This window comes from Rissa tridactyla, chromosome 4 (genome assembly GCF_028500815.1).
Source record: "Rissa tridactyla isolate bRisTri1 chromosome 4, bRisTri1.patW.cur.20221130, whole genome shotgun sequence".
Taxonomy (NCBI): Eukaryota; Metazoa; Chordata; class Aves; order Charadriiformes; family Laridae; genus Rissa; species Rissa tridactyla.
This window is the reverse complement of record NC_071469.1, coordinates 21,074,850-21,097,585: the sequence shown is the minus strand read 5'-3', so window position 1 is coordinate 21,097,585 and position 22,736 is coordinate 21,074,850. Positions and strand designations below refer to the sequence as shown.

At 50.9% G+C, this 22,736-nt stretch overlaps 1 protein-coding gene across 2 annotated transcripts; it reads right to left on the bottom strand.

The window, feature by feature from the left end:
• Window positions 1–7,522: 7,522 nt before the first annotated feature.
• On the bottom strand, window positions 7,523–21,934 carry RNH1 (ribonuclease/angiogenin inhibitor 1). Of its 2 annotated transcripts, XM_054200501.1 has the most exons (11): window positions 21,896–21,934; window positions 21,694–21,796; window positions 17,515–17,620; window positions 15,626–15,796; window positions 13,837–14,007; window positions 12,987–13,157; window positions 11,960–12,130; window positions 11,287–11,457; window positions 10,171–10,341; window positions 8,754–8,924; window positions 7,523–8,318 (listed from the first exon to the last, which is right to left on the bottom strand). In XM_054200501.1, the coding sequence occupies exons 1-11, from the start codon at window positions 21,917–21,919 to the stop codon at window positions 8,231–8,233; spliced, it is 1,518 nt and encodes a 505-aa protein (XP_054056476.1). In that variant the 5' UTR covers window positions 21,920–21,934; the 3' UTR covers window positions 7,523–8,230. The 2 variants fall into 2 exon arrangements, with proteins under 2 accessions (XP_054056476.1, XP_054056477.1); XM_054200502.1 differs by lacking the exons at window positions 21,694–21,796; window positions 21,896–21,934 and adding an exon at window positions 19,673–19,750.
• Window positions 21,935–22,736: the final 802 nt, after the last annotated feature.

The following is a 22,736-nucleotide window of genomic DNA, read 5'->3' as shown; positions in this document are numbered from 1 at the left end:
AGAGCAACAACTCTGCAGTGAAGAAGAGGGGGGGGAGGAGGAGCTCCAGGCACCAGAGCAGAGATTCCCCTGCAGCCTGTGGTGAAGACCACGGTGAGGCAGGCTGTCCCCCTGCAGCCCATGGAGGTCCATGGTGGAGGAAATATCCACCTGCAGCCTGTGGAGGATCCCACGCTGGAGCAGATGGATGCCCAAAGGAGGCTGTGACACCATGGGAAGCCTGCACTGGAGCAGGCTCCTTGTGGGACTTGTGACCCCATGGGGAACCCACCCTGGAGCAGTTCATGGAGAACTGCAGCCCATGGGAAGGACGTTGGAGAATTTCATGGAGGACTGTCTCCCATGGGAGAGACACCACACTGGAGCAGGGGAAGAGTGAGGAGTCGTCCCCCTGAGGAAGAAGGAGCAGCAGAGACAACGTGTGATGAACTGACCACAACCCCCATTCCCTGCCCCCTGTGCTGCTCCAGGGGAAGAGGTAGAGAAATTGTGAGTAAAGTTAAAGCTGAGAAGAAGGGGGGGATGGGGGGAACATGTCTTTAAGATTTGGTTTTATTTATTTATTACCCTCCTCTGATTTGATTGGTAATAAATTAGATTGATTTCCCCAAGTCGAGTCTGTTTTGCCCACGACAGTAATTGGTGAGTGTTCTCCCTGTCCTTATCTCCACACAGGAGCCTTTCGTTATATTTTGTCTCCTCTGTCCAGCTGAGGAGGGGGAGTGATAAAGCAGCTTTGGTGGGCACCTGGCATGCAGCCAGGGTCAACTCACCACAAGGTGAGACCTAAGTCCCAGTCTAAATAAACACTTTCTAATAATTTTCTTCCTGAAAAAAAATGGGACTAACGGGACCCTTTAAAACTGCCCAAGAAATTTAACTCAATGACTAACCTGCAACAAGATGCTGTCCTTAGACTAGCGAAGCTCTCCCTAGGAGGGGGCCTTACAACACCACCTCCTCCTGTGCTGACCAGCCCCTACACCTGTCCTTGTGAACCTGGGCCTTCCACTAGCAGGCTTAGCAGACCCCCAAAACCTCCAGGCAAAGAACATAGCCAAGTTTTTACCTATAGACACCCATAATGACTCTGTGCTCACCCAACAAGTACAAAGCCACCGGTAGAGACGGCTGCCCAAAGCCTCACGCATCTGCGATCCTTGGGCATGCTCTCAGCTCACACAGCAGCAGGGAGGTTGAAGTATTGGATGTCTGTCTTGGGGAAGGGAAGTAGTAATCAAGCCAAGGGTTCCATTACATCAGCGAGGGGGGGAGCACTTTTCTGATGGCGCAGAATGGGCTCTCATGAGGACGGGGGAACCTGTGAGCCAAGGGCACCTTGGCGTTACCAACTAGACTCTGACATCTTCCTGTGATAACACCGTGAAGGCAGAGGAGTCTTGCCTGCTCCCTTGTAAGAGCATGAGTGAGCAAAGGAGGGTCAGGAGACCCATGTATTGACTGGCTTGTCCTAGAGAAGCCTCCTAACATTGTTAACCATCACTGAGTTCTGTGTGGGATTTTCAAACAAACTTGGTAACTGGCTGTTGTTCACCTGCGAGAAGTTACTTTTAAGAACCTGCATCTGAATTATATAGCAGGTATTTAAATAAGAGCATGCAGTGCAGCTGAATGTCCCTGTAACCATCACGCCCGGCCCAGCGCTCATGGACCTTGGTTAAAGTCAGCTTCCCCTTGCAATAGGTCTGGTATAAAGACAGCTACTGCCTCAGCGTTGCTAACGAGCCAGACCATACTAATGTGAGCAACTTCTCTGCTGTCACACAAGAGGGGCAGGAGAGACTTGACACCGCACGTGTACCTCCCTGTCCTCCCCACTGCCCCATCACCTGAACCGGGCTGTCACCCATTCCCTGTCCTGTGAACAACAGCCTACAGCAGACCAGGTGCTCCCGCACGCATACAACTCTGCCAGTAACAGAAAACATCTCACCCTTCTCCTCTTTTCCCAAACCCCCCCTCCAAAAGCGCTGCAGCCCCATAAGAGTCAACCCCAGAAGGAGCTTGGCTGCCCTACTGGAGCACCAACAGCCCTGCCAGGGTCCCGCAGGCTGGGGACATCATTGTGTTACCCTGCAAAACCAAGAGGATCCCCTTCCCAGCTCCTCCCGGGTGCCTGACTCAACACTGGCCAACTTAAAAATCATACCTTCAGAAACAGTGTAAAAGCAGGTCCTCCGGAGCCCTCTGAGAGCTTACACACGCCGCGCTGCCGCCGACGTGGTAAGAGGTTATTTTGCTGTACCAGAAAAACAAGTTACCACCCTGCTCCGCAAGACAGGAGCCAATATTGACCAAGCGAGCTCAGAACAGGACGTACGTGGGGAACAATGTGGCGGAGAGGCTGCTGCTTGATTAACTCCAGCAAAACTGCAGAGGGCTGGCGTTTTGGGTGCCCGCTTGGAAAATACAGCCGTCAGGGTCACTGTGAGAGCTGCTCCGCATCGAGCTCCCTTGCAGCTCCCAGGAGAGGCCCAGCCGGCACTGGGCAGGACACGAAGGGGGAAGGCTGAGCTTCTAGATGCTTAAAGGAGAGCATTTATAACCCCTTGCTGCTCTTGGTGCAGCCAATCCATGTTGGCATGCGAAGTCCTCCCAGCTCTGCAAGCCCATAAAAAGCAGAGGGTGAATCAGTGGGCTAAGAGCACGCGCTTTTCATCTGCATCTGCTGCGCAGTTGTTTTAACTCTTCTTTCTCTGTACAAAGAAATAGGAACTCTTTTTTGGCATGTATGTCCTGTGGATGCTGGGGCTGGGGCTGTTGCAGCTGGATGCCAGCAGTGAATGGGAAGTGTTTGCACGCACTGCTGGAGCTAGATCCATAGTCTCAGCTGTGCCAATGCCATCCCATACCCTTCCGGGGCTGCCAGGCATAAAATCCAGGAGCCTGAAGATGCTCTAAACACTTACAGGCAATGAGCCATCTGAAAAGCAGGAGTGGTTCTCTCTTCTAGAAGATGGTGCTAAGTTACATGGAAATTACAGGGCCAAGAACTGTGGAAGGAGGTGAGAAAGGAGGCAGAACACCATTCTCCGGTGCTTTCCTTCCTCCCTCATCTGGTTTTCACTCCTTACCCCACCTGGGCTTCCGTGATTTTCCCTGAGAAGACTTGGATCAGTCCCAATCTGCGTCTCCAACCCTGGGAGCTCTGCTTGCTCTCTATCAAGCCATCCAAATCCGGCCGGATTTCTTCCCCAGAGCATTCATTAGCTGACTGTAACGCACCTTGTTGGGATTATAGCTATCTTTGATCCTGCTGTAGTTAGGGGACATGGCTGCATGCCATGTAGCATGTCTAATTTAGATTTGCTTTGCACGCTGTGGCACAGAAGGGGGAATGGATCCGCTGGGAGCCTGCTGTGAAGAAAGCAGCAGCTCCCCACTGCAGCCAGGGATGAACAAAACAGCCTTTTCTTTCCCCCTCTTTGGAGGAGGTGCCACGGAGAAAACTCTTTGCTGCTTTATATTCTAATTATCCCCAAGTGCCGCCTCACTACTTGAATTGCAGTTACTGCACGTTAGAGATGAGCCGACGCGTCTAACCCAGCTACGAGGAGCTCAATTAGCTAAGCTACACCTAGAAGTCACGGCAGGCAGGCTATGTTTCCTAGACAATTACAATATGGCCTGGGATGCATTTCCGTACCCAGAAGCAGAGGTGCTTTAATCATCTGCAAAGCATAATTACGGTCTGAACTAAGCATCTAAGCGAAGCGTGAAACAAGGCAAAAACAATATATAGGGTGTAAAGAAGTAAGTTGGGGTGAGAAGCGCTGGATTTGCAGGGTTCTTTGGGTCTGGACACCTTGTGGCTCCTGGGATGTGGTAACTACCAGCGAGGCAGGAGAGAGCGAGCAGCACTGGAGGATTTGCATGAGTTGCTTGCAGGGTTCCAACATGTGCCAACAACAGCTGTGCTGGTGCTTTATTTCCTTCTGCGGATATTGCGGGCTGCTGTGTGCCAGCCTGACGGCCGGGCAGCCCGACCTGAGACTTTTTTTGAGCATCCGCTCTGGAACATCTTCAAGGGCTTGAGGAATTGCCAAAGATTCACCTATCCGGCTGCATACCTGCCTTTAATTGCAAACGAGACAGGCTGTGACCTAATATCGGCCGGTTAAAGTTTCCATCCCTCCAGCTACGCTGTCCTGAATCCCACGCGCCACCGATTTGCCCTCTAGCTTGGAAAGGCTTATCATCCGTGCAGGCATCTGGCCCAGCCTCCCTTTCTTCCCCCTGCCGGAGGCTGCCTTCCCTCCCTTGGTGGATGCTGCTGGCTTTAGCTGCGAGAGGCGAGACGAACCTCACATATTCATAAAACTGTCGATTTGTAAGTCCTTGCCAAGCCGGGAATGCATTTTGCCTGGCTGGCATTCATGGCGTGGGTGCCAGGCCAGCGGGAGAAGCGAGGAAGGGAGGGGCCGTGATGCCGTGCCCCAGGAGGAGAAATGCAAGTTGTCCATGGTTCGTTTGCAGCTGTGAGCAGGGGAATGGGTAAAGTTTGTCAAAACTCTTCTTGCCTTATGGGGAGAGGGACTTCCCCCCTTAGTTTTTTGGGGGTTTTTTTTGTCAGTGTGTGTTTTCCCCATTGGTAAAAGAGACGAAATGAAAAGCAGGTGCTGGGGAGAAAGGGGTGACTGAGGAAATAAGCACGCAGAAAAGAAGCGCTATGTTGGAAAGGATAATGAAAAATCATAATTTTATGCACAAAAGGGGAATTCAGGCAAGAGGTAAGTCCCTTTCAGACTATTTTAGTAGAGGACTGGGAGTGACTCAGACGGCAAGCACTGGTTTCAAAGAAAGGGGAGCTGCGGTTAACTCTTCAGACACAGTTGGCTCGACTTCCCCTTTCAGATTCAGCAGGAGCGCTGAAATTACTGTCACCATCTGTATTATTTGGAGCCGGTGCCTGGGGCCTGGCTGTGCTGGAGCTCCTTCCCGAAAAGCCCAGGCAGCAAGAGAGCAGCCGGGGATGCCAGGGCAGCTGTGACATGACGCTCTTCCAAAGCAAGGAGCAGGCTTAGTTGGGGTATAACCTGTTTATGAGGCCAGAAATGTTTGCCTAACTGCTTCTGGCAAGGTTAACTGGAACACTGTGACCTGCCCACTGGAGATCATATGCTGTGATGAGTGAAAAATCAAGTTTATCACAGAATCCTAAACTACCAGCGGAAACCTGAAGTTTTAATGCACTTTAACCACTGTTGCTCTTACCGAGATCTAAAATACAAACCCTCTCCCTCTGGATTTAAGTTCTTGGCTATTTGATCTCAAGGGGCCTGTTTTTTAAGATTTTAGTATTTGCTGAAAACGGAAAGTCATACCTGGATTTCTTAACCACCTATTTTGGCTGCATAATTTTATCTTTAAGCTTCATTATACCGGGTGAAACTCAACCCTCCCTAGTAGAAAGTCAGTATTTGCGAACCACTGGTACCATTTGCCCTGACTGAGAAGCAGAAGGCGACTGTGACCTCCCAGGAGCTGCTGAGTGCTCCAGCTGGGAACTTGGTATGAGCAAGGCTTTGGCTGCCAGCCTGAGATCTAGTCCGCAGAAAAGGTTTGTGACTCAATTACTGCCTACTCCTTTTAGCTTAAAATGGCGAAGACCCGCACACCTAAAACGCAGGAGCAAACTTCTCTGCCTTCAACTCTCCCAAGTTGACGGCCGTGACAAGGTTTGTCAGGGAAGTGAGTTGGACCAACTAATAGATGAATAAAAACAGATGAGTTTTTTAGGAATATAAATCCTTGCTCGAGTCTTGTTTATGAGCACAAATGTCTCTCTGCTACAGTGGCTTGCTTCTGGGTCCCAGGATTTACAGCTGGTTTTTAGAGCCAAGCACAAGACTTCTCGTTGTCCTGAAGAACAGCTCATGGGTGGGCTGGTTCCCGGCAGAGCTCTGCTGGGCTGGCCCAGTCGGAGATGCTCCGAGCCCATTGAGATGGCAGAATATGGCTCCTGCAGTTTTTTCTTGCTGAAGCTATTAACTGGACAAGCGGCATGTGCTGCAGAGAGTTTCCCAGGGAATGCAAAACCACTCTGGGGACCAGGCAGGTTTATCCCCAGGTAGGAGCGTGCCATCAGATGTCTGTGGTGGGACCATGGTGGCAGACCCGTCTCAGTGCCCCTCTGCCTGCAGCAGGGGAAGAAGAGGCATTTTCCAGGCGTCGGTGCCAGAGGCCAGCAGCAGCAGCAGCAGCAGCAGTGTCCTGGTCTGCAGTGCGAGGGGAGACTGCCACCCCCTGGGTAGCCAGCACGGGGGATGCTGCGGGGAACACGTCCTGGCGACGCATGGCTGCTGGCGAGTTTGGCCCAGGTTTGACTTCGGTTGACGCACTCCTCAGCCCATCCTGATGGCGAGGTGGGGCAGAGGGAGGATTTGCCTGCAAACTCTCTCACCTTCACCCCGCCTGACCACGACCTGCTTTGGGAGCAGCCCAGGAGCACCTCCACTTCCCTCTCGGACATCCTCATTGATCCACCACACCAGGTACTCTCGGAAACCCCCTTCTAATGTTTGCTTAATTTTTTTAGAGTGCTGTCTTTACAGCCAGCCAGCTGCCTGATTATTGTGGCTCCCCCTACAAGTGCTCTTGCCCCTCTCCAGCCCTATCTTCTCCCACAGCTTGAAACAAGCCCACAGATGCCAATTCCAGGAGAGGCCATGAATGTGAAAAGCCTATTTAAGAGCTCCTCGGGACAGGTAGGTTTCTAAACACAAGAACTGCTTCTGCCCTCAACAGAGAAGACCAAATGGCTCTTGAAGCAAAAAGGAGTGTTTTTATAGCACTTTGGACAGCCTCAGGAGAGACATGTGTTGAGAAAAAAACCAAATTCTATCCTTCACACCTGCCTGAAGACACAAGTAAGACACTTCCTGAGCACCATTTAAGATTTCTGAAGGCTACCATAGAAACTATGCTTAGGTCAAAGCTTTCTTTAAGTCAAAGAAAAGCCAGTTACAGCCTCTATGGGATGAACTGCGAGCACCGCAGGGCAAAGCCGGGAGGACACCTTCAGCTTGGGTGTTCAGGCAGGATTTGCAGGTGACTGTTCTAGGAAGACAGATGTTGGGGAACATTATTTTTTTTGGCATTCCTCCTGCAAGGCCACCCCAGGGTGATGCCAGGTTTGCTTCCTACATTTTTAAAGCTACAATTGTTCCTCCATGTTTTAGGTGTGCAACAAGGGCTGCGTTTTCCCATGGAACAAGGTTTATTAAAACTCTGACTGCACAAGAAAACCCAGTCAGTGTCCCCTGAAACCAGGGGAATGTCTTCTAGGCTTGCCCTCCACATAAGGCCTTGACTAAGATCTTCTCCTGATATGCTTCAGCTAGGAACTTACCAAGAGCAAACATATAAAACATGGTATGAGTAGTATTGTAGTTCAGAAGTGATGGACTGGTCTTAAAGGAGAACTATAGAAGGATGGTCTTAAAGGAGAAATATACAGATATATCTTATTTTTTCTTTTTACAAGTAGAAAAACAAAGCATTTATTTGCAAACAGACTTTATTAAAGTTCCTGTAGAACCACTCTTGCCAGAGCAAACATATCAAACCATTTAATCATTTCCTGTACTAGCAGAAATGCACACAGCATCTTTTGTTTGTAGGAAAATCACTTTTCAAGGGACACCAATTTTGAAGTTACGTTGCTGAACAGCCACTCCTTCCTTCCTTTCTTCTCTAGTGCCTTGGCCACCCCTGCTTCTCCAAGATCTCTTCTAGGGAAAGGCAGGGGAGAGCTCCATTGTAGATTTAAAAAAAAAATAATTTGTTTTTTTGGAAAGCCTTCCCCAGAAACCTGGTGAAAGCACCACCCCGTAATAATACAGTAGGTAGTTCTCCTCCTGCCTTTGGAAAAGAGCTCTCTTTAAAGCCTGACTAACGCGTTAGAAGGGATTATAGGATTAAAGAGCTCCTAAAGGGTAAAGACCCACTTCTAGAAGATGCCCAGTATCTGTTTATTTCAAGGATAGTAATGCTGCAGTGAAAATGTACAACGTTTTCACAAGCCTCAGAGTTAGTACATCCACAGATGCACCGAAGGTTGATCAGCTCCCCGGACACCCACTCAGGGAATCCACAAACGTTTTTGGTACAAAGCAAGTTCTCTATTAAGTTAATTAGCTTTATGTATTAAACAGTTCAGATTAAGAAAAGGACGTTGTTTTGACGTTGCTCTGCAGGCAGTCACCACTCATGAAATGATCTTCACTTCAGGCTTTGACTCTTCTAGGGCTCTCAGTTCATCATCCACTTCAGAACTCCAGAAAATATCATACAAACTACACCCAAACAAAAAGGAAAGCTGGATTAGTGAGCATCCTCCCATTAAGGAAAGAGAAAGATGCACAAATCGCCGGTATGGGAAGATCATATAACAGGAAGGGCCCCATCTAGGTTGGAGAGTCTGGCACAACAGCCAGAAATGTGCCTTACAACATATAAAACCCTATTACTCCCTCCTCAGCACACCATCTCCTTGTTCTTGGGCCCTATGGACCAAAGCAGATCAATGCACTGTGGTGACATTGCTTGGAAGGGACAAGGAGTGTTTTGCAACATGCGGATGGCATTTGAACCCCCCTGGGTGACCAGTTACCTTCAGGTGCAATTCCTAGAGAGCTGGTGCTCACGGCCCCCTCCCCACAGCCCCCCAAGCTCACTGGAGCTCACCGCCTCCCAGGAGGAATGCAATCAGGACCAGAAACATCTCTCACATTAACTGCTGCAGGTTGCAGCTGGGATTCCTCAAGGCTTCACAGATCTTCCTGATGCCTTCATCTTCCAGAGAGTTGTAGCTCAGGTCCAGCTCGGTAAGGCACTGCTTGGTGACCATGACGGTGGCGAGGCTTGCACAGCAGGCTGCCGTGATATCGCAGTTACCCAGCCTGTGGGGAGAGGATGGAGAGGCCAGTGCGGTCAGTGATAGCTCCAGAGACCAGCCCACCAGCCCACACTCGGACAGCAGGTGCGGACATGCCTAGCATGGACCAGAGATCCCTGCTAGGCCGGCATGTCTGAGATATCAGCAGGGGATGGTCTGTGGTCTTCTCACAGAGACAGCCATCCTTCTGCTGACTGCTGAGCACCTAAAAGTCCTTCCTAAAGCTTTATGGTTTGTGGCTATGGGTGGAGAAGGGACCGTAAGAAGATATTCCCACTTCAACATCACACATAACCTTCTCTTTGGTTTAAACTGATCATAAATCATCTCTAAAGTTTCTTACTTGAAACTTGTAACCATCTATCTAAAAAGGGCAACTGAGGCCTCTCAGCTGAGAGCCAAGCTTCAACTGGTTAGCAAATACATCCTTCTGGGCAGAGACTTCAAGTCTTACTGATGTCTCCCACAACTCATCTGCTCAGCTCATTCACTGTGAGCATTGGGGGCATCGGAGCACAGCTCCGGCTTTTGTCAAATGGCATGGAGGAGACAAGCACGATGCCCTGAGCATCACGCAGACTGCAGCCACACCAGTCCAGAGCTTGGTGCCCGCCTGGGAAGGGCACGGGCAGATGGGGAAGATGAGTCCCACCACAGGGCTGGAAGTGATGCTCTAGCTGGCCTCCTGCTCCTACTGGTGAGGCTGGCCCAGCACTTGCACTGGCATCTGTAGAGACCATGGAAAGGAGGCAACTGGTGAATTCAGGCAGGTTTTGCACTGCGATTGGCAGGCACAGGAATTAGCACACCAGACCTGGACCAGCACTGTCTCCATCTAAGAGTCCCATCTCAGAGAAGGGTATGGGAAGCTCTACAGTGAGCTGGCTCCTCGCAGAATAAAGCATGATCCCTCCAGCCTCCCCACACTGCTTTCGATCCTGAAGGTATGCTGTGCCATGAACTTTCAGTTCTGCACCCAGGAGAGTGCCTGTGGGCGGCTATGAACGCACCCTCGCACAGGTGACAGCCTGTACTTGTAAGACACCATGAGTGGCAGGATACATGGAAGCACTTGTGGCTTACACCTACTTGCTAGTGGACTAGTTAAACATCCGTTTGTGGTGTGAATTGTTTCATGTGAGCAAAAAAATTACCATGCTACCATCTATTGCTATCTCCCTCTCTCTGCACGCCGTTCCTGGAAGGGTAACACAGCAAGAGAGAAGACGCCTTCGGAGAGTGCAGCTTACCACAGGGACTGGATGTTGCAGTTGGGGTGCAGCAGCCCTTCACACATGAGTTCAACACCTGCATCTCCCAACTTGTTCTCGCCGATGTGCAGTACTTTCAAATTCTTGTTCACACTGAGAGCGGAGCTGACGGCCTTGCAGCAAGCAGTTGTGAGCCCGCACTCCCTAACCCTGCAAGGCAAAAGTGACATGAGATCTAGAGTGGGGGGATCTAGAGAGTATCAGGTGCTGTTCGCTTCTTCACATTCGCTGCACGGGAGCCCGGACTGTGGGAACAGAGGAACCAAAGCCTTCCCGCAACCACTGTACTCCTGTTAACCCCTCATCCGCTCAATCCTTTCTAAGCAGCACCTCTCCCACTCTTTATATTCGGGATGTCTGTCTTGGAGCGTGCACCTCGGAAAGGCACCTGCCCGTAAAGCACAAGAATAATCAGAGACAAAGCGTGCTGCTCCCACAGTCACTCTCAGCTCCACCGTGCACTCGTGAGGCACCTCATCAACTCCCATGCCGATGGGGCAGGGGAAGAACCCAGCTGGGGGCAGGTGCTGAACTTGTGATGTAGGAAAGTTCAAGTGCTGCTTGTTCAAGTTCTGGGTGAAAAAACAGTTTTCCTCTCACGGCCACACGATACCAGACCATCTGAGCCTAAAAGGTGACGCTGTCAGCAGAGAGGATGCTGAGAATGGTTTATGTCATTAAAGCCTTCTTTTGGCTCGCCAATGAGAGAGCTTGGACCCAGTGGGGAACCTGAGATAGCTGATCACAGCACTCATTTTGCTATTACACGAGGCCTTTCAAACTTCAAAAGTCTCTTAGCTGCCATTTGTTACACAATAAAATACATTAGACAGAAGCTCTGCAAGTGATGCTTGGTCTCCTATTGCTTATAACAGGATGACTGTGGGGTGGATCTTCAAAGCGTCTACAAGTTTAGAAATACAAATCCCTTTGGCTCTCTAAGTCTAAAACCTTTAGGTGACAACTGGCACGAGCTGTTCGTGGAACCATTGCAACTCAGGATCTACCTGGTGGACACTACTTCAACTACATCTTTCTTCTTCAGTGAGGTCTCCAAGGAAGGCAGTGGGTACGCGTAACTTGACGGCGGCTCACCATAGCTCCTGGAGTTTAGATCTGGGATCCTTGAGCGCCTGACACAGCATTTCCATCCCTGAGTCTCTCAGGTTATTGTCTATCAGACTGATCTCTGTGAGGGTCTCTTTTGTACTGATGAGTCTGGAGAGATCTTTACAGCTAGCACTTGTGAGATCACAGTCCCATAACCTGCGGGGAAGAACAAATATTATTTTCCCCCAAGAACCACTTAGATTAGAAAGCAAAGTCCTATTTCAGCATTCTGAATTTCTGGTTACATCATCTCATTTTCTTCTACCCTTTACAAAACCCGTTCATGCATCACACCACACAGCTTTCTCCTGACTTTCCATCCGTTGCACCAAAAGCTCTGCTTGTAACACAAAAAAGAAATAGGAACATGCAATTCTAGTAGACAGATAACTCAACAGGAAGGCAAGCCAACGCCATCACAGATTTCCATCCAGCCTCTTCCCAGAATTTGATCTAAGCGATTCCAGTGCAGTCCTGCTCGTTCATGGTGTCCTCCACCCAGTTTTGAGAAGCAGCTAATTTGCAGCAGAGACATTCTTGTTTCACTAGGGGGTGTCACTGAGAAACTTTCCACGTAGGAGCAAACCAGCAGCACAACGCAGATAGCTCACACGCTGCAAGAAGGACCGGATTTAAGTAACCCTCTGCCTACCCTTACCATAGCTTCTGGATTTTGCAGTTAGGATGCATCAGTCCTTGGCACAGCAGAGCCAGACCAGAGTCCCCGATCTTGTTATCCCCCACGGAGAGATCTAGCAGCGATGACTTGTTACTGAGAACAGCGCTGATTTCCCGACAGCTATCGCTGGTTATGCCACAGTTCTCCAGGCTGCAGAAAGAAGCACAGTTGGAGTTGCTGCCCCAGACCTGCTGTGTTAGATACACCCCAACGCCCCCGGTTCAGACTGAGAAGGGGCTCTGGGCTGGTTCCTTGCTGCAAACCAGTGCAGCTCAGCTGGGCGTTGCTTAGACCCTGCAAGGCTCAGAGATGGTACAGGTATCCTACATGGGCTCTGGGTCAGGCAACACACGGCTCCTGCACCCCAGGAGGCTGCAGGGCATTTTTGCTCTGATCCACCCATTCACATCCATTAATCCAAGGATCGTTTTTGCCAAAATCCCCCTTTATATTGACTGTCCCTTTTAAGAGCAACTTTTGGCTGTATTGCACAGTGAGTCCCTGGCAGCCAACCCCTGCTGAAGCACAGGGGCAAGATAAAACAAGGTGCGCTTCTCCCCTAAACCCCTTCAGGGGCTTTATCCCAGATATGAGGACAAATCCAGCATCTCTGTTTTGAAGCAAAAAAGGGATCTGAATAAATATGCTCAGCTGGCTGGTAATTCAGGGGTAAGAACTGCAGCCATTGAGGGTGATTGCTCTTCTGCTCTCAGATACTGGTGAGCAGTCTCCCCTTGTAATTGCAGGTTTAACCTGGGGTACACGCTCACACTGCACCAAGGGGCGTAAGAGTGAGCTCAGAACCACCTGCTAAAAAAAAAGGTCAAAAAACCACAAAACCGAAAGCCCCCGACATGTGCTTGCAGTTTCCAGTTACAGAAATCTGAGCTGGCAAAAAAATCTGGCCTAAATGTCACGCGTTCCTGACAATAATTTTTCGTGTCTTATGGATGGTATGACTAGCAGCAGGACTAGTTGAAGTTAGCGATAACCGGCTCTTCCTTACTGTAATAGCTCTAGGTTGCAGCTTGCCTCCACCAGTCCCCGGCACAGCTGCTTTACAGCTGTATCCCCCAGCGTGTTGTTACTCAGGCTGAGCTCCTTCAGGGTGGGCTTGCTTTGCAGAGCGGCATTGAGAGCTTCCACAATGTCAGCTGTGAGTTCACAATACTCCAGCCTGCGAGAAGAAAAGAAGTGCAAGGGAAAAACAACCATCTTCACCACGTCCCACCACCCGCAAGCATCAGCTGTGGCAAAAGTGTGTGCTAGCCAGGTCAGAAAACATGCCAAGGTGAATTGAGACAAGGCAATGCATGAAAACAAAGATAATCATATGAGTTTTTAACAGCATCTCCCTGATAATCTCAGGAAGCGTTAATTCTTAAACTAAACCCCAGGGGACCCTAGCAAGACTAATTACCCACCCCATTTTTACACTAGTCCTCTGTTAAACCAAGGCACAGGCTGCCTTAGAACACAGGACTGAGTTTTGCATTGCAACACATCATGCAGTCAGTCTCGCCACCGAGCCTTCCCGGGAGGAGCTGGGGGCTGTGGATAGACCTGTATCCCTCTCAGCTGTAAAACAAGGACCAAGTGCATCGGAATCAGATTTTCCCTGGGCACCTGAGAGGTCCTGCACCAACAACCACCACTGCCAGGAGGGCTAAACAAAGCCTATGGGAATATATACCCAGCTCTTACAAACCCATGAGACCTACCAGCATGAATAAGCACGACACAATTTCAGATAAAACATGAAGAAATCCACACCTGGCAACAAAATTCCTGCTGGTCTCAAGGGAAAGACAAGCACGACCTGTCTGATGACCAAAAAACCCCCAGGGACTACTTACTGCAGCTTCTGCAGCTTACAGTTGGGGTTCATCATCCCTTGACACAGCACCTTCACTCCAGCAGTTCCCAGTTTGTTATCACCCACGTGCAGCTCTGTCAGGGACGGCTGTGCGCTGAGGACGGAGCGGAGAGTCTCACAGCTGGCACTCGTCAGATTGCAGTTTTGCAGCCTGAAGGGGAGAGGTAACCAGGGTGAGGGAAACGCACCCCCAAAATTACAGAGGCTCTCCTCAGAGAGATGCAATTGCTGAGGTTTGAGCTTGGAAAGGACACCATGGCACTGACAGTGCGTAACCCCCTAGAAAGCAGCACGTCCAGGTCAGTACTGCTACTTTACAGGCGTGCCAAAATATTTTATCAGCTACGATTATACCTGTAGCACAAACAATAGCTCCCGTCCTTCCTTCAGTGTAATCGCTCATACAGCGCCTCTAGCAGAAGAAGGATCCATCATACATTAAGTAGCACCGCAACTGTTTTATAGAAGTGTTCTAATCATCATGAAGCTTATCCCACGGCTAAAGCAACAGCATCTTATGATTTCTTGCCCCCCTCTGGAAATGTGAATCCACAGTAGCTAAAAGTAAAAATCTCATCCGACTTGGCTTAAAATCCCTCAATATCATTTAGAAATTTAATGGTATACTACAAGAAGGATCCATGAAGCTGATCCTTCAGCAGTCAGGCTGGGAGTAGCAGCGTAGGAACCATGCTGATATTGCTATTGGGAGTTATCAGACGAGACTTTCCAGCAAGAGAGAGGTGGTGTGCATGGTGATACTAAGTTTGGCTTGGGTTTGGCTGGTCTTTTATTCCCTAAGGCACCTTACCAGAATCCCCAAAACGAACAATTATGTTCCTACAGAACTGAAACAGCCTAATCCAGGCTGTTACTTGAGCATCTGGAAAAGTTTGAAGCTTAGGACAAACTCTCTGAAAAATTACTTGTGTTAGTCTTCCAGTACAGAGTATCACAGTTATTTCTTGAAGTCCCATCAGAGAATTACAGTTTGATTAGCTTTACAGTCAACTTTTCCTCTATTTGTCGGTGAGTCCTCATTGCAGGGGGCACAAGGACTTTGAAGTAGGCATATCTGATCTAAAAGGCAAAGGATTTTTACAAGGTAGCATCATGAAGATCCTACACCCACCTCAGGAGCTGGGGGACTCCAGTACCCTGCAGAAGAGATGCTGATCAAACAAGGCAGCATCTCTTTGAGGGTCACCGAGGAGCAGCGTCAGGAGCCACTGACTTTGACTACGACTCCTGCACCATGGCTGCTGAGGGAAGCCCACTAATGCTAGAATGTGGTGCTGGTGCCTCTGCAAAACATGCTGTCTTGAATCAAGCTGGCCCTGCCCAACTGAGAAGACAAGGCTTGAGGCAGAGCCAGTCTGGTAGAGTGCAAAAAGACTGACAGCCAAGGCTCATGAGAACACCCTTTTGCTTGTCTCCTAGAGAAAGGAGCAAGCAAACCGGACCAGACGGTAAGTGCTGTGCTTAAAACTGGCAGAAGAGCCCTCTGAAAAAATGCATTTGGCTGGGAAAACCCTACCTGTCCTTCCCTCAGTGCTGGAAGACAAAGGAAGACCGAGTGATGACCTGGAGTCTTCCAATAAATATACCACTTAGATAAAAACTACTGGGGTTTTCCAACCATCTGACCCAGGTAACTGCTGAGATGCATCAGCACGGCTCTTACCACCATCACGTACGAGTTTGCCTCATGGCTTCACCTGCAGTAGACTTGCAAGCATGTTAGAGTACGACAATCAACGGGGCTTTACCATAACTTCTGTAGGCTACAGCTTGGCATCAGCAACCCTTTACACAGGTATTCAATGCCTGCATCTCCCAGTTCATTGTTGTTCAGCTTCAGCTCGGTGAGGGACGGATTCATATTGATGATGGAGGAGAGATCCTCGCAGTTACTGCTGGAGAGATTGCAGTCATCCAGCCTGAAAGAGGAGGAGAGAAGGAGCACTTTAGTCCTCAGGGTTGCTCTGTTCTCCCTGGCTGGAGCCGCATTCCCCGTGAAGGCTTAGTGGGTGATTTACTCCTCTACAGCCCCTGGGATGCCTTTGTAAGTACACGCGTGGCCTCCTGGGTGATACGTGGCCCAAACCAGGTCGTGCTGCCTCTGCAGGGCTGTGGCACAGGAGAGGCTGCGACAGCAGTTCCCCAAGCCATGGACCTCCTCCGTGCTGCACAGAAGAGGGCAGTGACTCCAAGTCATCCCCCCTTGGCATGGCTTCAGCTGGAGGATGCACCTGCATTTAAGCGTTGATATCGACAAACTACCTGGTGTGTGAAGCCATGTCTAACCCGAGGCCAGCTTACAGGCTGTCAGACTGGTTCTCCACTGAGACCAGCCAAGCTGGGCCTTCAGCCAGCGCCAGAGACACCCATCAGCAGTTTGGTCTCGTGTAGGTGACTCACGCTGCTCTGCACCGTCTCTCTCTGGCGTGACTCTCAGCACAGGAACTGTGAGTTCCCAGGGTGGCAGTGGCTTCTCCCACTGGACATCAACATTTTTCTAGTTGTTGCTAAATTGACGGGGGTGGGGAGCTGAATTAGAAGGAGAGCCAAGGAAGGGATCAGGAGCCCAGGACAGGCAGGGAGGTGCACAGGGAGGCAGAAAAGACATGGGGCAAAAGGAAAGTGTCATGAAGAACCCTACAGCCCCAGGCACAGCCACAGCCAGGACTGCCAAAAGTTGCTTGGCCATTTCTCCTTTGACAACACTATGAAAACTGAGGCTCTAGTACACTTCTCCTTCCCTCCCTCTGGCAAGAAGACTTGGCTCCTAATGGGATCATGTTCAACACCAATAAACAATCCCTGCCGCAGCCACTCTCATCCACTATGTTTTGAACAGCCCAGCCTTTGCCCAGGAGACAACCATCCTTCTGCCTTCTGCCACTCAAGGCAGACCTTGGGAAGTCAAGGTCAGGCCCATGAAGCTTACCTGCAAAAAGCTCCTTTGCAAAACAAAAGCAAGTCCCCTTCAACGTGCCTGACCTCCTCCAAGTCACCGCTGGCTTGATGTGGCCCATCCTCTCCAGCCCAAGCAGGACGATACCAGCCCATGGGGTGTGAATTCCCAGCCAGAAGAGGGGAAAGAGTGCAGAAGCAAGTCTCCTGAACCCTGTCCTACAGCTTACACTCCAGGAGATGGCTCTCACGCGGGTTTGCTCAACCCGCAAGGCAAGTACTTTGGAAGGCCACGTGAAGAATTAAAAACTGATGGCATGTGGCTTGTGTGTGACTATTAACTAGCAGTTATTTGACAGCATCCGACCTGCAGCCCAGAGAGCGTGCAACCTAATGAGCACAGAGAGATGTCTTCCCTCTCTTGAGGGAGAAAGACAGAATTACCAAAACAGCGGTCAAATGTTGAAATAACCACATTACCTAGCTGAGCTCTGTGGCGTGCCATAGAACAAGGGCAGCATCACTTCATACCAAAGGATGCTATGCATAGTTGAAAAAACTTTGCAAGAGGGTGTGGGGTGGGTGTCCCCCTTTAAATTAGCTTTCTGGGTAAAAATAGGTAGAATCATTCCTGTTACTGTGCAATTTCTAAGTCACGGGTCAACAGTTCTGCAGCTCAAAAACACAGGAGAGAAACACAACAGCTCTTACTTAGCAGAGGTGATACGCAACTAGTTACTACCTGATGGTTTTGCAGGATTTCATGGTGGACAGAAGTTCAGCCCATCTAGATGGGCTCATCTCCTCACACTGGATGTCAAGCTCCATTTTGACAGTTGAGATAAGACCTGAAAATTGAAAAAAAAATTTAAAACTGTTATTTTTGTCATTGACTGAGAAGCAACAATCCTCTTCAACCCTCACGGCTCTCAGCCATGAGTTACACTGTGCAAAGAGGACAGATTGTGCTTTTCCAACACCAGCCCGCTGCAAGCACCAGTACGAGGCAGCAGTGTTGGAGCAGTTTCGTCTGGGACTCAGTAAGGCCCTCGTCCAAGGGGCAAAAGCACACGGATCCTGGAGAGATATGGCAACAGCTTGTTATCTTGTACGAGAGTAAGATGCTCCCCTTCCCTCTCCAAGGGAGCTTAACCAGAATGAGCTTTTTAGAGGCACTGGTGCCACTCTCTCACTGTCGCACTACTGGGACACACAGCGGCTGAGAATTACCAGTGTGGCACACCTGATTGATTGTGGGACCTCCAGCTATACTTAAAATTAGGGTATCTTTGAGAGAATGAAGGTGAATGAGGAAGATGAGCACGAGAACTGACTGGACTCGATTAAAAATCCTGCTGGCCATGCGGCCCTATGTGAGAGGTGGAATGTAGGCGGATGGGAGAAGCGTTCCTCCACGATTTGATATCCAGGCTTCGAAAGGTCACTCTGGTTGGGCAAGTCCACGTACAGAGAAGCTGGTAAGCAGGAATTTTTTTTTGCTCTGCAGTCAAACTGCATTTCTGAACCAATGTAAACACAGCACCGTGTAGAGCAGCTCCAGATAAACATGCACAAAAATATGCCAAAGCCAGTAGTTGAGCTCTATGCTGAGTCTACAAGGAACAGTATTAAAGGCGGTGCTCCAGTAGGTGACAAAATGCAGTCTCAGTGTTTTGGCTTTGCTAACATGACTCAGACTACACGGTATTTGTTAAAAAAAAATACTTAAAAAAATCTCTTGACCTATCACATTGGAATGTGAACAGTAAAAAAAACCAAACCACCAGGCGTTACTGACTGCAGTTCATCACTGTCCTCTCCCATCTCAGTTACCTCCTTATAGAATTGTAGAATGGTTTGGGCTGGAAGGGACCTTAAAGATCATCTAGTTCCAACCCCGCTGCCCATGACCAGGGACACCTCCCACTAGACCAGGCTGATCAAAGCCCCATCCAGCCTGGCCTTGAACACTTCCAGGGATGGGGCAGCCACAACTTCTCTGGGCAGCCTGTTCCAGTGTCTCACCACCCTCACAGTAAAGAATTTCTTCCTAATAGCTGATCTAAATCTACCCTCTTTCAGTTTAAAACTGTTACCCCTCGTCCTATGGCTCCACTCCCTGATAAAGAGTCCCTCCCCGTCTTTCCTGTAGGCCCATAAAATCAAAGGTATCCCAAACTAGGCTTTTCACAAAGGTGAGCTGGTATGAGGGCACAGGTCAGGTTTCATCCACAAGAAATCCCTCATCCACATGGGGAGAGGAAGTGCCAAGAGAGGAGGGATGGTCCCGAGTATATGCTCTTAAAAACACACGAAGGAAACTGAGTAGAGCGTCGGCAGAGCTCATGTACGCACTTGGCCTTTCCACTTCCAAAATCACAGCAAAGCGCTGCTGGAAGTCAGGGGCCACGTCCTCAGTGGGTTGGCCCCACGCGTTAAAAATCAGCCCTGACCCAAAACCAGTGGAAATAAGCGAGAGAACAGCGCAAAAGGACGCCAATTACATAATTCAGCAAACGCCTCCCTTTTTTTTTTTTTTTTGGCTCGCTCTGTTTTTTGGTTTTCCCTGTTTTAAATCCCTCGGATCAAAAAAAGAGGTGGTTCCCTCCTTCCTCCCCCCCCCTCCCCCGAGAAAAAAAAAAAAAAAATCTCTGCGCTCCTCTGCCAGCGGAGGGAGAATCCCGTTTCGGGGCACCAGGCTCGGTCCTAACCCTCGCTCCCCCCCCCGCCATCGCTGCCGTTCCTCGCCCCGTCACCCTTCTAGCAAAGTGCCCGTGGCCGCCATCATCATCATCATCATCATCTCCTCCTCCTCTTCCTCTCCCCCTCCCCCGCCCCCGCTTTCTAACGCCGCAAAACTCGCTCGGGTCTCCCTCCCCCGGCCCCCGCCGCTCTCCTACCGCCGCTCCGCGCAGCCGCCGCCGCCGCCGCCGCCGGCCCCTCCCCGGTCCCACCTCCGTGTCCCTCCCCGGTCCCCCCACGATCCCGCCCCGGCTCCTCCCCGCCTCGCCCCGGCTCCTCCCCGCGGGGCGGCCGCCCCGCGGGGAGGAGCCGGGGCGAGGCGGGGAGGAGCCGGGGCGGGCTCTGTTCCCCCCTTTCCCACCCCCTTTTCCTCTTTCTCTCCCCTTTTCTCCCCCCCCCCCCCACTTTTTTTTCCCCTGCCCTCTTTTGCCACTTCCCCCCCCGGCCCCCGTCTCTTACCTTTCTCTTCCTTCGTTTTTTTTTTGTTTTGTTTTTTTCGTTTGGTTGGTTTTTTTTTTGTCCTGACTTCTCCCCGCCTTCCCTCTCCTCCCCACGCCTTTTCCCTCTCTTCTTCCTCCTTTCTTTCCCCCGCCTCTCCCCTCTTCCTAATCCGTTCCCCCTTCCTTCCCGCTTTTTCCCTGTGTCGTCCTCACTTCCCACCTTTTCCTCTCTTTTCCCCTTCCCCTTTCTTCTCTTTTCCCTGTGCTTTCCCCACTTCCCTCTTCTTCCTCCCTTTTCCACTCTTTCCCCTGTTTTCTCCCTCCTCCCCTTTCCTCTCTCTTCCCTCCTTTTTTTCCCTTTCTCCCCTCTTTCTCCCTTCCTTCCCTCTTTTTTCCATGCTCTCTCCACTTCCCGCTTTTCTCTCCCTTCCCCCCTTTCTCCCTTCTTTCCCCCTTCCCTCTTTTGTTCCTTTTCCACCCTTCTGCCCTCCTTTTTTTTTCCCCTTTCCCTCCTCTTTTCTCTGTGTCTTCCCTCTTTTTCATCTTCTCCCCCAGTTCCCTCTTTTCCTCCTCTGTTTCTTCCCTTTTCCCCCCTCCCCTCTAGCCCCTTTTTCCCATCCACCCCCATCTCCCCCCAGAGCAGGAGCACTCAGATACGCAGAAAACAAGACGGGAGAGGGGGAATTCCCTGTAGCAAGGGGATGCGCAAGGGATGGGAGGATCAAACATTAAATGGGAAGGTGTCCGTCCCACTGGGGCTGGGAGGGCAACCCCTGCCCCATGCTGGGACCCGGAGCGGGATGCGGATGCATGCAGGTCACTCAGGGGAGAGGCAACTTGGGGGGGGTCTCAGCCAGGGGAGACAGGACCCCCCCTTGTACTTGCCCGAGGAGGTCAGAACTGGGAATGCCAACAAAAATAGCCATTCCTCAGTGTTGTCCCTGATGGCTGCGTACAGGAGCAAGCTGGGAGGGCCTGGGATGTCCCCCCTCTCCATCCCTTTCACCAGTTCTATCTGTGACGCACCTTCTCTCCTATTCTCTCTCCCTCATTAGCACAACACGTTGACGAGCTGCACCTCGCCCGCACAAAGGTCTCTCCTCTAAGCTGTTTGAAACGAAGCCATGAGAGCAATGGAGGATGGGCGCATTGGAGTTTTGCTGCTGCGATGACTGTTGCCCTCCCCGGGCTTCCCCTGTGCCGCTGCGCCCACCCAGTCCCGGTGACCAGCGGCTTGTCAGCACATCCGTCACGGAATCTGCGGGATCCCATCATCCGCGGGGGTGAGGGTGCCAGCGCCTGGCTGGGGCTGGAAGGCATTCGTCATCGCTCACCGCGCTTCCTCCTCCGGCTACCGGCTACTCCCTGTCTCCCTATTGTTTCCTAGTACTTTTAGCCCCAGTAAAAGCTCATTCAGACTTTCGCAAGACAGAGCAAAGAAAGGTTTGGAAGTGCCAAGGAGAGTTTTCTAGGCAACCTACTGAGTCACTTACCTCCACCCCCCACCCCCCACTCCCGCCTCCCCCAAAATCTTGGCGTCTCCCACAGTTTCTTCTTCCTACACACACCCCGTCCCCATCCCCCTGGCTCACACAACAGTTCAATTCAGCACAACCGGCTGTTCCCTACAAAGCAGCTTGTGCCACGCACGGCTTCAAAATCGCTCCGTGCTCCTCCCCGGTAAGCAGAAGAGAAAGTTTGAGAGAGTTTAAGAGCCCGGTTCTGCTGCGGATACGTACCTCCTCGCTCTTCTTGGCGCACTGTGGGGAGCGAGGAGGGCAGGGCTGACGCCTTCCTGCTGCCGTTACCACGCAACCTCTGCTGTTGTACACATGGTGCCTGCTAGAGGGAGAAAAAGCAGTTTCGGGTTGTGATGGCTTTTTTTCCTCCCAGGGCGGCTCTTCAGGGGCTCGCGGAGCCGCACTCCATACGCGATCGTACCTGGCTCAGTGACGATAAAAACATCCCACAAAACCTGATGATGATAGAGGTGGCTTTAACTCCTTACCCCTGATCATGTAGCCACTCGCCGGGTTTTAGCCCAGAGCAAGGGAGTAGTTGCCATTGAAGGATCCATTTGAAAATGAGGCCACCGCAGTGCTAAAGTGTGGATAAAGATGCTGAAGTTTGCAAATAGTTTCTCCGTTCCTCAGGCAAGCCCTGTCCCGCCTGGACAGGGAGTGATGCTGAGCACATTACTGCTTCCCTGCCACCTCACCTGGGGGTTGATCCCCCTCCGGCAGGGGCTCGGGCACGGCCAGGCCCCTGCTCCTGCGCAAACTGGATGCTCACACACCGTGGAAGGGTCCCCCGGCAACAGCCCTGGTCGTGCCTCCCTAAAAACTGCCTCTCAGCAGCAAGCAAGGCCTCCGGTCCTACACCTCCTCCTCCTCCCAAACCCCCACGGGCTCTTCCCCTCCCCGAAGATTTCCCTGCCATCGCTCAAGCTGCATCGCATGCTAATTTGTAACCCACTTTCTCCCCCCCCGCCAATCCTCAACAGCGTGAAGATTAATTAATGTTTCAATAGCCTGCAAATGAACCAGAGGCAGAAGGCCAGCTCCATTTTTCCCTCCCACGGCTGCCGACGCTGGCAGAGGAGATGGCGGCACAGGGCTGGGAGGCAGAGTCTTTGCTGCACCCCAGGGGGAGCAGTAGAGGTTTTCCCCCTCGTTGCCTTGATTATCCTTCTTCTGGAGGAGATGGGAACGGGCCACCAGAAGAGCTCAAAGAGCTAAAACCCACCTTCCTTAGTGCCCAGAGAGAGTTGAATGCCAGAGGG

Coding starts and splice junctions, on each gene's coding strand:
- RNH1 (XM_054200501.1), bottom strand. CDS start 21,919: ATGTTTTTATCGTCACTGAGCCAG. Junction 21,797..21,895: donor TTTTATCGTCACTGAGCCAG/GTACGATCGCGT, acceptor TTCTCCCTCTAG/CAGGCACCATGTGTACAACA. Junction 12,131..12,986: donor TGCAACCTAGAGCTATTACA/GTAAGGAAGAGC, acceptor TTCTTTCTGCAG/CCTGGAGAACTGTGGCATAA.